The 15578-nt window shown below is 43.2% G+C and overlaps 1 protein-coding gene across 1 annotated transcript; it reads left to right on the top strand.

Annotated features, from left to right (window-relative positions):
* Positions 1-13074: 13074 nt before the first annotated feature.
* LOC146653270 (growth arrest and DNA damage-inducible protein GADD45 beta-like) lies at positions 13075-14734 on the top strand. Its single transcript, XM_085382620.1, has 4 exons — positions 13075-13317; positions 13518-13619; positions 13735-13957; positions 14081-14734. The coding sequence occupies exons 1-4, from the start codon at positions 13274-13276 to the stop codon at positions 14192-14194; spliced, it is 483 nt and encodes a 160-aa protein (XP_085238746.1). The 5' UTR covers positions 13075-13273; the 3' UTR covers positions 14195-14734.
* Positions 14735-15578: the final 844 nt, after the last annotated feature.

The following is a 15578-nucleotide window of genomic DNA, read 5'->3' as shown; positions in this document are numbered from 1 at the left end:
AATCAAAACCCACCCCTAATCAAGAACTTGCAAAGTAAAAACATGATCAATGTAAGGTAGCCCTTTTGTTATTTACATTTAAAAAGAGGATTAGTGTTACTGTGCGCTGGCTGAGTCTGTTTCTTTTCTTAGAAATAGTTTCTCCTGCCCTGGAGAAAATCCACTTGCATGGAACAGAAGAGGCTGTGGAGTGCAGGAACTACACTGCAAGCTGGTAGATATGCAGGTATTCCTGGGTCCTGCAGACTATCACCTAAAAACAATAAACAAAATGATTTTCTAAACTGTAGCAATGTCATGTACGTATAGTGTCAAATACATTTTTGTAGTCTTCATCAGCTTTAATTCACATGGAAGTGTTCCTGAAGTCATATGCTGTAATGATATTTACATTATGAAAACATGATTTTGGACATTTCAAGTTTTTCACTTCGGCAGATAAAATAAATTGAGCAAAATCAACTCAAAATATTTCCACACGCCAGAACGTCCTCTCTTCCTCGCTGGCTCCATATCTGTCAGTGGAATGATCACCTCTTCGCTCTCTGTCACCATCAACACACTCCACGAATCCCGTGGATGATTCGCTTCCTTATATCCGTTTAAATCAGGTACCGAAGCAGTTACGTGCGTAATGAAGCTTCGGACGTCACTGGTCACGTGACTTTTGCCAAACGAAGCAAGCCTCGACACAGTGCTTCTGAACCAGTGTGTTGTTTTTTTCGACACACGCTCCGGAGCGCCAGCTTCAAGCGGGCCATCACTACCAGAAGGTATAAAGCAGGAAGTAAAACTACATTTCCTCCTTTTGTTTTTGCAAGACAGGTAGGTAAGGTAAGTTCTAAACAATACAAATTAACAGTTGAAATAAAGAACATGTTAACTTAACAAACTTGTAGGAATTGATTTAAACCAAGATGTTATATTATATAATCTGTAAAAGTGCAGAACATAAACAAACCCGGGATAGTAGATGTTTGCCTATTGCTGATTACATGTGAAATATGGTTAACTAAGAATATAGACAAATGGTCTTCTCACCCACTTTGTCACAGAACCATCAATGGGGCCTTGGAGCCAGACGACTCCTCTGGGTTTTGTCTCTGCCTGTAAATGTCTGATAGTTACATATGGGCGACCAGTAGTGGTTTTTGATAGGGGCGACACGGGGCGGCATCACGGGCATCGGCAAAAAAAAAAAAAATTGCTGGTACTCATGCTGCCCCGACATCAGCCAGGGCATATTGGGAATGGCAGAGGTAGGGCTGGGCCATATTATACCGTTCACGGTAATACCGGTATAATGTTAGGCAACGATAGGAAAAAGAAATATCGCGATAGAATATGAGTAAAACGCGCATGCGCAGTGCCTTTGTTTTCATACGCACATGGCCGATTGTTGAGTGAAACAAATGAACCAGAATTGGTTTGTAAAAATGGTGCAACTTCAGTGATGTGGAACTGGTTTGGTGTTTGTCCGTCAGATACATGACAAAGCACATTTTTTTGCAGAACATGCAAGCGGCCGTCGTTATTGTCGGACTAAGATGCTCTTAAATCTGGGAGTAATCTGGGTCCTAAACTCCATATCCTTCAGGTCAAATGAACACTGCAACATCACTGAGAGTTAAAAACTGTCTAAATTCTTTCATCTTTAATAAAACGATCAGCATTGCTGCTTTACCAGGTGTAACTATGAAGTTTAACTTCCAGGCATCCATGAAAACAAAATTTATTACATTTAACGAGTTAGAAGTTAGCAGGAAGCTAGCGGAAGCTAGCGGAAGTTAGCTCGCTAGTTTCGCTAGCATGTTCTGACTGAGAGACAGATTTCTGAAAAAAATCAAACGTACAGCTCTGCTATCACTTCCTACATAAATGAAGACAGGAAACTAAACAGCAGTGACGTTTGTAGGGTTACTGAAGTTGGGCTAGCTGGTATATAATGATGTGCTATGTGATCGCTAGCAACACAGCTATGTTAGCATAATATAAACAGTGAAGCTGGAGGACGAACACTAACACTTTTCCACTTAAAAAAGTTAACGTTAAGGTTTCTGATAGTTAGAGACAAATGCAATCGCATGGCAGGATGCTGTAAACGGACCAAACTTCAGTCAGAAGAACAACTGAGATAATCCATCCACAATACGAGATCAGTCATTAATATACTGCAACAACATGGGAATAGAGCAGCTGCCAGAGAATTCAACATTAATGAATCAATGGTACAGAAGTGGAGGAAGCAAGAAGAATGAGTTTAATAAAGTTTGATTTATCTGACTGCTTTGTTTCGCTTAATGTGCCTTATAATCCCGTGCACCTTATGGTCCGAAAAATACGTACTGCACACTGCAGTTTAATGTTGCAAAGCACCTCTTTTTAACTTCAGTGGATATTATACATGGTTATGCTCAGGACATGTCAGCCCATTTCTACTGGAAATGCCTTTTGGTTAAACTTTCAGCAAGGAATTTGCATTTGCACTGTTACATTTTTATAAAGCTTTAATGTACATAAAAACCAGCTTCTTGTTTAAGTGAAAATAAATGGAAGGTTGTGTTTTTGCGCTAGTAATGTTGTGGAGTTGTATTTTGTCTCGCCACAATTATATCGTCAGTTATATCGTTATCGCAAATTTTCAAATATATATCGTGATAAATATTTTTGGCCATATCGCCCTGCTCTAGGCAGAGGCACCGATCGGTTTTCTATCGCCCATTTGCTGGGAGTAAGGGCGCCCTCTGTTTGCGAGGTGCGCCTGCTGGGACGGGGACTCAGTGCAGGCTGGTTGTCGTTGAACTCTCTGGGTGTAGCCATAGCGCAGCTTGTATACCATCCGGCTCGAAGGACCACTTGTAGAATATATATTGGAAGTGCTGGGTATACAAGTCTGGCCTAAGTCTTCGGTCAGAAAGACTGCAGCAGTCCAGGAGTTTAGTTCACCGTCTTTAATGAAGCTTCACAGAAGAACTGGTTACAGCAGGGCTTGCCAGGATATATCCAACTATGATACAGCCAGATATGCACTTATAATCGTGGCAGATGCACTATAGGTGACTATAGGCATGGTTGTCTGGAAACAGAAACTGGTAATACTATAATTAGCAGGGTCAAAGATAACTAAGCAACAATCAGAGCACATCATCTACTCAGACACAGCAATATTTTACAATGTCCACAAGGGGTCGCCGTAAGACCAGAAGTTGGCTAAATAGCACATATCTTCCCAGTTGCTAGTACTAAGGCAAGCATGTGGCAAGCTAACAACAGTTAAACTAAACGATAAACAGAAAAATCCCTTAACCGCGGGATATAGTCATTGGGGGAGATTCTGGCCACTGGTATTAACTTAGTGCTAATTAATTAAATAAACCTACTAACGTGGTAGCAGTGTACTGAGGCATAACTTTAGCTTAAACATACACAAACGACTATAACTATTATCATACCAGTTAACCTGTCAAAGGTAATAACACTTACAGTCTCATTAACGCACACGGAATCACATAAACTGATACCACTGCCATGCTCTGCTGCTGCTTTTCGTCTCTCACTCTCCCTCTGCGTGATGCGCACATGATCACTGATGCCCTCATTTGGGTGCGCTTGATTCTTGCCTCTAGACATCCTGAGGCCGAGTCAGCAGGGAATTTGCACAGTCATTTTGCGGAAAACTGCGGAAAACTACATTTTCCGCAAAAATGACATCACTTCCGGTTTCGGGCAGGTCATGGTGGACATGTGATAGTTCGGGCTGATGGACGTAGAAAGTGTTACAAACAGCTGATCAGATCGGCAAAGAGTGTTTCTGGAATGTTATGTTTTTGTTGCTGCAAGTGCTTTTTATGCAGTTTTTGCAAAGCTATATGTGGAAGGAAACTGTGACCTAGGACAAGCTGATGGCATAAGACGTAAGAACAACTCCTCCGGTTTCATATGCAAAAAAAAATTATTGCGCTAGCTTTTTAAAACTATTTAAAAATAGTTATGCAAAACAGAGCATGCCGCTTCGACCGGCTTTAAAGGGTTAAACATTAAATTAGGAACATTTTAACATGATTAAACAATGAAATTACCTATAAACAAGGTCAATGCGGCAATATGAATAATAATACTTAAATTTACAGAAATATACAGTTAACCGTTGGTTTAAATAATAATAATGGATTGCATTTATATAGCACTTTTTGAGACCCTCAAAGTACTTTACAATTCCACTAATCATTCACTCTCACATTCATACACTGGTGGAGGCAGCTACGGTTGTAGCCACAGCTGCCCTGGGGCAGACTGACAGAAGCGAGGCTGCCATATCGCACCATCGGCCCCTCTGGCCATCACCGGTAGGTGAAGTGTCTTGCCCAAGGACACAAGGACAGAGAGTGTCCGAGTCGGGGCTCGAACTGGTAACCTTCTGATCACAAGGCAAACTGCCAACTCTTGAGCCACGATCGTCCTAAATAACATTATTTGATGTAAAAAAAAAAAAAGTTTATCAGAATCATTTTATATATTTTTCCATAGCATTACATTTGAATTTAACAGTTCAATCTTTCAAATAACGGACAAATATTTGTGAAATTATGATACATTTGTGAATGTATTTTAACAATCTAAATATGCATATGTACAGACAGATACATTTAACAAACAAGAAAATGATGTTTTATTACATTTACAGTGATTTTATGTTATTTTACATTTGAAATGTAAAATCACAGTCTATGTAAATTTAATAATATTCTAGAAAAACAGTACAAAACCGTAAAATACTTTTATATTACAATTTTTTTTACAGTGTAGCTCGTACTGAATATCGACCCACGGAAATGCACACGATAAAAAGAAAGCATTAAACTTAAACATGTCTGGACGCATGCTCAGTCGTCCAGGTCAGGTCAAGTCGATTCTGTTCATCTGGACATGGCGTTTTCGGTGGGAGAAACATTTCGTCACTCATCCAGGTGACTTCTTCAGTCTCGGCTGACTGCAGGTTTCCCCAAATGAAAACGCTACTTTGCAGATGGACAGAATCACTTCATTTGTTCCTGTAAATATTTGTTTGGTTGTGTTTTTAAAGAAAGATGGACACAAAGCCCAGTTTGGGGAGCAATCACCCTTTGTACTTTATATACATACTTAAAAAAGAAAATCTGTTAGTCCCAGAAATGAATCTGCCTTAGGAGAGGGCATCGACTCCTTTGTATCATTATTACAAATATTTTGTTTTATTTTGTTTTTCTTTTGTTTATTTGTTTTATTTTTCCACCTCTGCTTCTCCCACAAAATGCTATCTTTCTGCCCAAGCTCGACTCAGTCCTGGCCGCTCGTTATGGAAGCTATAACGGGACACTCCCGGGTTCTTTCCATGTGGAAAGCTTCTCATTTGTTCCTTATGAGGCCTATTAGCAACCATTCAACCTGTTTTAAAAACCAAAATGAGGACCTGATAAAAGAACACGTGCTTTATCATTACCAGAACCGATTAGCTTAACAAAAAAAGAGGTGAGGAGCAGGAGCATCGGACTTTAGGGCTAAAAGTACTTAGACAAAAAAGATATAATAATCCGGTTTGGAAGATGTAGAAACATTCGCTTTCTTTTGAATATAACGCAACGTAGAATACGGGGAAAAAAGTGGAAAGAGACCAGAGGAAAAAGGTATATTGTATTTTGAAGCGGAACTGTTCCTTTAAATAACTTCAAGATCCAGTTACACACGTAGACCCAATGCGTTTAAAGCTGCAATTATACATTATAATCGTAAGTACAGCTAAAATGTCCCATTCGTGTCATCAAGAATTCAACAACTGAGACATCTTCTATGCAGTTGGTTTGTGAAATTGGCTTAAATTCACCCTAATAGTGTGAACTTTTGTACAACCCCAACTTTTATCTTAGTGAGTCAGTGTGGTAACCAGTCTGCTCTAAGCCCTGCAGAAGAAGAAGAACAAAGGAGGATAGGGTCCTACAGTGCAGCACCTGGACTCTCATCACCAACATGCAGACTTCGCTAGAAGAACAGGAAGTTTGAACCCAAAACCCTCTTGCAGTAAGTCGACAGTGCTAACCATTACAACAGTCTCAGGGCAAATGCTTGGTTTTCTTAGGCCACCATATTAAAACATTTTGGTGAAACACTACCATCTAGTGGTGAGGTCTTTTTTTGGTTACATTTGGCAAATTGCAAGATCTTATTTGCTGAGAACTTCATTGAAGTTTACTTGTATTTGAACCACCCTCACGTGCCAGTGTATTTTATCACTTATATCATCAGTTGATCATACAATATTCTGTGGCTATGCTCTTGATAGAGATATTTTTTATTTTGTTTTGTTTTGTTTGGATCAGTCTGCAACAATGTCACAAAAAAGAGAGAATCCCGAAACAGGATGAAGACCAGGGTAAAGATCCATTTCAAGTCCATTTTTTTCAGCAGTTACCCAGAGCTAATGACCATGGGTAATGGTTGGCATGTAGACTAGTAGATCGATACTTAAATGTCTTTGCTTGGGACAGCCCCAACTCAGGGGAAGCAGTCTGCAGTGTAACAGCAGAGAACCCTGCTAACGTAATGGATCAAACTATTTCTTCCAGCTATTCCAGCTGTCACAGAGTGGGAAGCAGGGTAAACCCTGGACAGGTTGCTAGCACATCGTTGAGTGTGTTAGCCCTAGAGCAGCGGACCCCAACCTTTTTTGTGCCACGGACCTGTTTATGCCCGACAATATTTTCACAATAAAACTAGTACCGGTACCGAAAAAAAGATTTATTCATAACACATTTCAAAAGATCCAGGAAAACAGAGTTAACGATAAAAACAATAACAAAATAAGGCTGAAAACCGATAAAAACCCTGAAAACCATACATTTCACACCTGAGCCTCAACTCTCGCAGCCCGGTACCAAACGACTCACAGACCGGTACCGGTCCGAGGACTGGGGGTTGGGGACCGCTGTCCTAGAGGATCGTTAGGGGTTGTATTAATATGGGACAGTGTGTCCATTTTTACAAGTTGTCTTGTGTAGGGATGGGTACCGGTATCATGGCACCGGTTCTGACATAAACTGTAGTAACCAGACCGAAAAGCAGCGCACATTTCGGTGCTTTATTTTGGTGCTTTTTTTTTTTCTTGAGTTGTGATACACTTTGGATTCTAGCCAATCATTTTACGTTTCCAAGGATAGTAGGCGGGCCCAGGTACGTACGTTCTTTTAGAGCAGAGCTACAGATTAAATATGCCCAAGGCGAAGCGGTCAAAAGTCTGGCTGTACTTCACAGCAAAAGATGCAAACTCAGCAGCAACAAGTGCTTTAAGCTGATACTGTGTCAAAGGAGGTAACACCTCGAATCCGATGAAACACCTGGTGTTTTTTTTAAAAGCCGAGAAATGCACCGTATTTGATCCGAGCACATCTGCTGCGGGTGTGGTGCCTGTTATCGGACCGGAGTTAGCAACATCCCCCAAGAACCCAAAGAGGAGAGTCCTGCCCCCTAGCCCTGCCAGTGTAGCAGAAATGATGAGGATGATGATGCAGCAGCAGCAGCCGTTCTTCTCTGCGTGAGTAGCTTCATGTTGTTCATGTGTAATTTATGTTGAGTAGGCTAAATGGTAAATGGCCTGCATTTGTATAGCGCTTTTCTAGTCCCTAAGGACCCCAAAGCGCTTCACACTACATTCAGTCATCTACCCATTCACACACTGGTGATGGCAGCTACATTGTAGCCACAGCTGCCCTGGGGCGCACTGACAGAGGCGAGGCTGCCGGACACTGGCGCCACCAGTGGGCAAACACGGGGTTAGTATCTTGCCTGGCATGCAGCCAGGAGGCAGTCTGGGATCGAACCACCGACCTTCTGATTAATGGCTGACCTGCTCTGCCACCTGAGCTACAGCCAGCCATATGTTATTACATTAATGCATGTAAGGTGAACTAGCAAACACCGTCGTAGTTGCATTCGGCTGTCTTCTTGTTTGATTGAGTGATGCCATATATGCCCTATAGCTGCAGAAAAGGCTAACATTGTTATCTTTTTACAAAATAAAGACAGCTAAAACTGAGAGGTTTTAGGACAAAGTTTGTGTTTTCCATTGTTTAAGCACCGGTTCCAACCAAAAGAGGTATGTTGTATCAATGGAAAAGGCTGACTTGGTTATCATTTTGCAGAAAAAGGTTTTTATTTTTAGAAGTCTCTAAGAGGTTTTTGGACAAAGTTTGTGTTCTCCATTCTTTAAGCACCGGTTCGAGCACCGTTTAAGCACCGGCGCCATTTCAAAAGTACCGGTTTGGCGCCGGTATCGGATAAAACCTAAACGATACCCATCCCTAGTCTTGTGCTCCTTAAACAAAAAACAGAAGAGATGTTTGTGTTCCTGGGACAAAATGGGGTATGTTTTCTTTTGTAGCTGATTTGCAACCATCAGTGCATGGCGTCCAGTGGCTTGGGTCACTCCATTATTCCTTCCGGGAGGTACAACAAATATTCAGTTGTTCCACTGTCATCAGCTTCATACATGTATTGTTATGTAAAATGCTTTTTTTGGTATACTTTTTTAATCCCCTGTATTAAATTACTACTACTAAAGTACTAAATTACTCTCTGCATTTGACCCATTCACTCAGTGAAGCAGTGGGCAGCCACCAATCAAGTGGCCGGAGAGCAGTGTGTAGGGACGGCACCTTGCTCAGGGGTTCCGGTTCGATTGGATTTGAAACCCAACCTTCCGATCATATGGTGAACGCTCTACCTGCTGAGCTATCCCCTCCCATATGAATGCAAACTTGACATTTTTTTGTCCAAATCTGATGGTATTACGAACACAAAAGCAGATTCAGAGTTTGAATCACCATGTAATTCCATCTTGAAAGCATCTAATTGGCAATGAATTCATCTCTCACTATGGCAATGATCCTAAACATACTACAGATGCAGTAAAAGCATACATGGATAGGAGAAAAACAAACAAACAATGGAACACTTTCAGTCATGGATTGGCCTCCCCAGAGCAAAAGCCACAATCCAAAGAATAACTTTGAATGACCTTCAAGAAGCTTGGAGATTATTCTTGCAAATATTTCATTAAGTATTTCTTGTATAAGCATTATTATTTATTTGAATTTAATGACCCCCGCGACCCTGAAAAGGATAAGCGGAAGCGAATGGATGGATGAATTTAATGACCTATTCTTTAGACTTTTTAAGGCCTATTTGGTCTTGCACCAAAATGTATTTCAGTTCTTCTGACACTGATCATAATCTGAGGCTCAGATGGCCGTCACACAGTGCCACAATCCAACATCCTACAGAAAAAAAATTATATAAAAACCTTTTTTTCTCAGGAGACATATTGAGGACTTTTTCCCCCATACAGTTTGTGTGTACACCTGTGTGGATCAGTGTGCTTGTATTCAAAAGGTTTCTTTATGTAACGATCTGCTAGAGGGTGTGGGGGCCATAGCCCCGTCCTCCAGGGCATGAAGCAGGTATAGAGGAGATCCAGGCTCCAGACATCCAGAGACCCCCAGAGCACAAGAGTCCAAGGAAGACCAATGAAGGGGCAACGGTGCCACTCTCCCGGAAAGAGCTGAGGAGAGCCCCAGACGAGGGGTCACCCAGCAGTCGTGGAGCAGAAGCCAGAGGGGGCTGCAGTGATGTGCCTGCGAGCTCCACCAGCAGCCAGCTGTGCCAGAGTGACCGAGTCCCAGGCCCAGAGCCCAAGGGCACCCCACCCCCCGAAGGGGCCCGACCGAGCCACAGGCGCGAGGACCCGACAAGCAGCCACCGGGAGTGAGCCGGTGCGTACCTGAGCGCCCAGCACCGGACACCAAGAACCACCAATGCACCGACGTCTGAGGGCATCTGCCACCGGCAGGGAGAGTGGTGGGGGGAGATAGGCCTCCATAACTTGGAGGGCCTGAGATGTCCCCAGAAAGGTGGCGTCTAAGACCCGACGTGACATATAGACACGGACGAACAGGCACACACAGATACGAACATCCACCCCCCCCATGCACACATATGCAAATACTCAGCACTCACCCAACGTGGAGACAGACATAAATAGACACTGTACACACAATCACACTCCCCAAATGTACTCCAGATCCAGGTACCCCTGCCCCTAGAGGGGGAAAATGCACCCTAACCCAGGAGGTGTCACCCTTTTCCCCAGAGTGGAGACAAGCAGATCGCCCCCGACTCCGCATTAGCAGGGAGGCCCCACATCCCAGACCCCAATCGGATGGCCAACTCCTCCTCCCAGCCCCCCCCCCCCCGATGGGCAATGGGGGTGGGGGGGCCTCCCCTGCACCCTGGTGACAAACCCGCACTCCAAGGCCCTGCATGCGTGGGTGGGTGTGGTGGAGTGGGAAGAGGGAGGAAGTCAGGGATGTGGAGGGAAAGAAGGGAGGGGCAAATGGTCCTTCCCTGGGGCCAGCTCCCCTGCTGACCCTAGTAGGCACCCCCACCCTCTGGAACCCACCAAGGCAAGGGGTCCAGGCCCATCTGGACCGGGGCCCACAGCTAGCAGCACCGCCCAGCTCCACAGAATCCGGGGCAGCCCACCCGACCCCACCACAGAGAAAACCGCACCCACCCCATCCACTCATCTCCCAGACTACACAAGACAATAGACACCCAGGTTAAGTTCATTCTCCATCTCTCCTATATCTCTCTCCCACCTGCAGAGTGAACTCCCGGAGAGCAGTGAACTTCTGCAAGGATGTAAAAGCCTCCCCACCAGTTGAAGAGCCCCTTTGGATACTTTCTAATAAAGCTGGTACCCTGAATAGTACAGTGTAATTAGATCATAGGAAGGTGAGAATTTTGGATGCTTTATAGCAGATTTTGCACTTATCGTAGTATTGTATAATTACTGATGATGTACTTGAAAGAATGAAAATACTTTGCCCTTAGCACTTTATTTAACATTAAAGTTATGCTTTGCTTCATTTATTTGTTCCACTGTTTCATGGATATTTCAGTCTCATGGAGAAATATCGTCTTTAAAGTGCATACCTGTTGTAAAGTTATTGGTGAGCCCTCATACAAATCATATGTTACGGCCTTCACGGTCACCAGATCTCAACTGATGCTCAGAAAGAAATGAAACAGAAAAAGAGATTTTATATCAAACCCATATTTCTATAATTTGTTAGTTACTGCTTATTTATTGAGGGAATTCTGGAGTGTAAAATCTGCATAAAACAATACACAGACTATGAAAAATTTACATTTTTAAACTAATCTTATCCATAAAATAACACATCAATGTTTGCTTAGTAAAAATTGTAGTGGGCATATTGTTTATGTGTATAAATATTTATTGTATTGCTTTCTTTCATTTTATATTGTTTTCTTCCATGAATATCTAAATATATCAATAAATATAATAATTTAATGTATTTAACTAGTATCTATTTCTGTTGGAAATTGTAAGAAAACACTATAAAATATAACAAAACCATAACACAATTATTTGCACACGTAAAGTGTGAATCTTTCCACCAGGTGGCGCAGTAACATCAGAAAAATCTGTTCATACGGCAACGCCAACAGATTTTCTGCGCCTTTCAGTGGACAAGTGCTAAATCAGTTAAGTGCTTACAATGTAAGCGACAATAGACAACATTTCATTGTTTATTAAACAATCCTACATATTTGTGGATGTTCCTAATAAATGGATTTGAAACTGTTTAGCCGCGGCTGCCCTGTTACCTATGCACACAGAGTTTGCACAGATTACAGGCGGATTTTGATAAATTTCAAATAAATTGCTGCACATAGTAAAGTGAAGCCTGCAAATAGTTTCGTTTTCAATTTTATTTTCGTGGAAATTCAGACCCAGGAAGTCCCCGAAAAACAAAACAAAACATCAAACCCCCTAAAAATGTTTTTCACTAAACCTCCCCTTTAGGAATTCCCAATATTTTCCAAAGACCGGGACTCGCTCTTGCTCTGCGCGTGACCCAAACGGTTGTTGCAGGGTGCTGTTCCAACATGCCTTCTCTGGGGGTTTCGCCGCTGACAGCAGATGCATTATGGAGCCGCTGGAGGGAGTCTGAGACCTGGTTTTAATGGGCAGAGAGTTCATATCAGGCTCGGTGAAGTGGACCTGATCACACACAGGGCCACCGATCAGGCGTGTGACAGCTCTGCGTGTGATGTTAAAAATGCATGTGACAGAAAAATGGAACCTGCTTTCATGAATGTGAAATATGAAGGTTATGATAACAGTTTTGAATGTTGTTGTAACACACTTCCGTTCTGCACGCTGCTGTTGCAGGCTTCAGCAGATAAACAGCTCTGATCCTATATCGAAGGATTATTTTTATCCTGTTGGAGGTAGTGGTGCTGAGCTGAAGCTTCAGAACAACACGTGCTCTGCAGCTGCAATAGCGCCTCAAATGGTTTGCAAGAAAAAAAAAGATAAAAAAAATATGTGTGATATAAAAGAGAAACATCAGTGTCATCTGAGATTCTCGTGAATTTCGCCTCGTGCTTATCAGACAGCGCCTTTTCCCATTTCTTATAACCTTGCTCTTGCACAACGCCGTTACACAATGTCCGCTCAGCGCGTGCTCGCACACGGGGCTGGTCAGCTGCTCCAGCTTCCCTTTTATAACATAATTTGAAATATATTTGAATTTCATGTGCGTCGCCGCGGGTGTGCAAGTGTATTTGGGGGGTTTGTGCACGAACACGATGCGAGAGCATTGCCACGGTGAAGCTTTCTTTTATTCGGCCAGTGGGGACGAGGGAGCGGGGGGGGGGGGGGGGGGGGGACAGAGTTCTGGAAATTCCTCCACTCATAAAGAAAAGCTGCCGGTAAACAAACCGAGAGAGAGGGACAGAGCGGCGAAAGAAGCGTAGGAAGAAAAGGAGGGAGAGAGCGGGGGATTCTCCGAAACCACCAACGTGGGATCACCAGCGTCTTCTGGCTCTCAGCAAATAGGCGCAGAGAACGGGGGATGTATTCATAGCGGCAAACCAATGAACGAACGAGAGGCTGGGCGTGGCCACGCCTACGGTCGCGAAGCAGTAATATAACAGAGAGTTTCGGCTGAGAGAGGCACAGTTTCTTTCTGCTCGCGGTCTCGCAGTAATCGGACTTGTTACTCAGTTAACGGACTCTGAAAGGACCTTTACACGATCTGGAATACCACTGTGTTTGGACGTTGTATCAGGAATTTCATAGTACAGCCGTATCCCCGCGCTGTGGATATTTCTTCTTATCCTGGATCTTGTGGATTATTTTACTGACTTCAACATGACTTTGGAAGAGGTCGTTGGATCAAACAGCACCGAAAAAAAGTAAGTTTCGGCTGTGTGTGATGCGCAATTACGCATTGGCACATTTGATCTGACATTACAGATCGCGTTCTAGTTGAGTTTATAATCCCGGCTTGTACTTTAAAGGTTGCATCTGCATGCTTATATGTAGACTTTAGAGTTGTTTGCCACAGTTTAGTCGTGTCGTTCGCACATTTCTAACCGCCTCCGCTTCTCTGCAGGATGGAGACGGTGAGTCAAGCTCTGGAGGAGCTACTGGTCGCTGCTCAGCAGCAGGATTGTCTCACGGTTGGAGTCTACGAGTCCGCCAAACTCATGAATGTGTAAGTATAAGTTTGATTTTCCTCACCTTAATTAACCACGCCAAAGCTTTTGATATGAGAAATATGTAATGACGCTGACATTAACCGGGTCTTTCACCTTCTGTCCCGCATGCAGAGACCCAGACAGCGTTGTACTGTGCATCCTCGCAACTGATGAGGAGGATGAAGACGACATAGCGCTGCAGATCCATTTCACGCTGTTGCAGGCTTTCTGCTGCGACAACGACATCAACATCCTGCGGGTGTCAGGCATGAGGCGGCTGGCTCAGCTGCTGAAGGAGGACACCGAGGACAGCAACAGCAATGAACCCCGGGATCTGCACTGCATTCTGGTCAATGTAAGTGTAAACTTGCTTTGAGCTACTCGAGAAATGATACAAGTTCATGATATTATACTCTTGTAAGTTTAAAAAAAAAATGTTTCCGAGAATCTAACCGTCCGTCCCCACCGTGTTTTGCAGAACCCTCAAGTGCAGCCTCTGCAGTGCCAAGCCCTGCAAGACGTCGGCAGTTTCTGTGAGGAGAGTCGATGCAGCAATCAGTGGGTGCCCTGCCTGGAGCTGCAAGATCGTTGACTGGAACCGGGCCAAGCCAAACCGAATCAGACCGCCGGGGAGCGGTGAGAAAAGAGTGAAAACAATCAAACCTGCGCAGAAGTAACGCGGTATGAGTTGTTGTGCTGTGCCGGACCGAGCCAAATCCGAGCCCGATGGGGGAGGTCTTTTTGTCCTCGTGGAGCACGTGAAACGTCGGTACTGGTAGTGGCTGTGGAAGCTGGACCAGACTGAGCAGGAAGTCTCAGTCATGGAGCTGCAGAGGGGGAAGTGAAGATGAAATACCAGGACTTGAGTGACGCAAATGGAGGTCACATGAACGAACTGAAGAGCTGCATGTAAAGCTCCCGACTATCTGCGCTGCAGGTGTGGCAGGTGTTCTGCTTACCTGTTTGCTGCACATGAACTTTTGTCATGATGTGATTTTACACACTGATGTATCTAAATACATTAAATATGAGTCTGCTTGATGTGATGGATTTGCCACAAGTGAGAAGTGAAACCACATTGTGACTTATTCTGTTTGGTCAATAAAGTTTTGATGGAAATATAATCGATTTTTGTGTGGTTCATCTAAAAGAAGTGTGTATGTATGAGTGTGGGTTTGTTTTACTACCTTAAAGGGGTCTTGTGTCATTTCTGAAGCATAGGAGGACAGTTCTGTCACAGAATCTAGAATTAATGTCTAGAAAAACTAGCATGCAGTGTTGGGTCCATCAACAAATTCTGGCCCCATAAGTTCCACAGGAAACTTATCAAGTTCTGCTTAAGGTCCTATATTTGTAGAAAGACAAATGGTTCTGGGTCCAGTTTGATTCTTATAATTTTTGTAGTCCTATCTCTCTTTCATGGTGGCCTTTTCTCTATTGGATAGTATCAGTGTGGACCTCAAATTATGATCTATTCCTGGCCCCATGAAGGGGACTCTTTAAAGGACATTCCACTAATTTCGCACAAGGTTCAGTTCTCTATTCTGAACGTGTCCTACTGGTCTAAAAAACATGCAGAGGACATCTTTGGTATCACAATCTTGTCATCAGAGAACTGATTCAACTATATTAACCTCCTAGGACCTGCGTCCATATATGTGGACATCACATTTTGGGTTATTTAGACCAAAATACTGAATTTTGCTCTACAAGGGCCTGATATCCACTTACAAGGATGTTATACTACTATTGTTCTATCGAAATTTTAAACAAATATCCTCATATGTGGCTCTCATTTTTCTTAGAAACAAAAATCAGGTAAAAAAAAAATCTGGTCATTCTTTTACATTCATTGGGTCCAAATATGCCCAAATATCAAAGAGAAATCAAAAATGCATGCCGTGGAAGAGTTCGGGTCTTAGGAGGTTAAATGAAACTCAGCACATCTGTAAAATGCTGACAGTGTTCCAGTGCAA

The sequence above is a fragment of the Rhamphochromis longiceps genome, linkage group LG15, assembly GCF_057381845.1.
Source record: "Rhamphochromis longiceps isolate RC_006_pf linkage group LG15, R_longiceps_female_GT1.1, whole genome shotgun sequence".
Classification (NCBI taxonomy): domain Eukaryota; kingdom Metazoa; phylum Chordata; class Actinopteri; order Cichliformes; family Cichlidae; genus Rhamphochromis; species Rhamphochromis longiceps.
Note: the sequence above shows the minus strand (reverse complement) of the source record. Positions and strands in the feature narration are given on the sequence as shown.

Bases quoted from the DNA above. Each gene is read 5' to 3' on its own strand.
- LOC146653270 (XM_085382620.1), top strand. From the start codon at position 13,274: ATGACTTTGGAAGAGGTCGTTGGATCAAACAGCACCGAAAAAAA. The intron at 13,620-13,734 runs GTAAGTATAAGT...TCCCGCATGCAG, and splicing joins TCCGCCAAACTCATGAATGT to AGACCCAGACAGCGTTGTAC. The intron at 13,958-14,080 runs GTAAGTGTAAAC...CGTGTTTTGCAG, and splicing joins TGCACTGCATTCTGGTCAAT to AACCCTCAAGTGCAGCCTCT.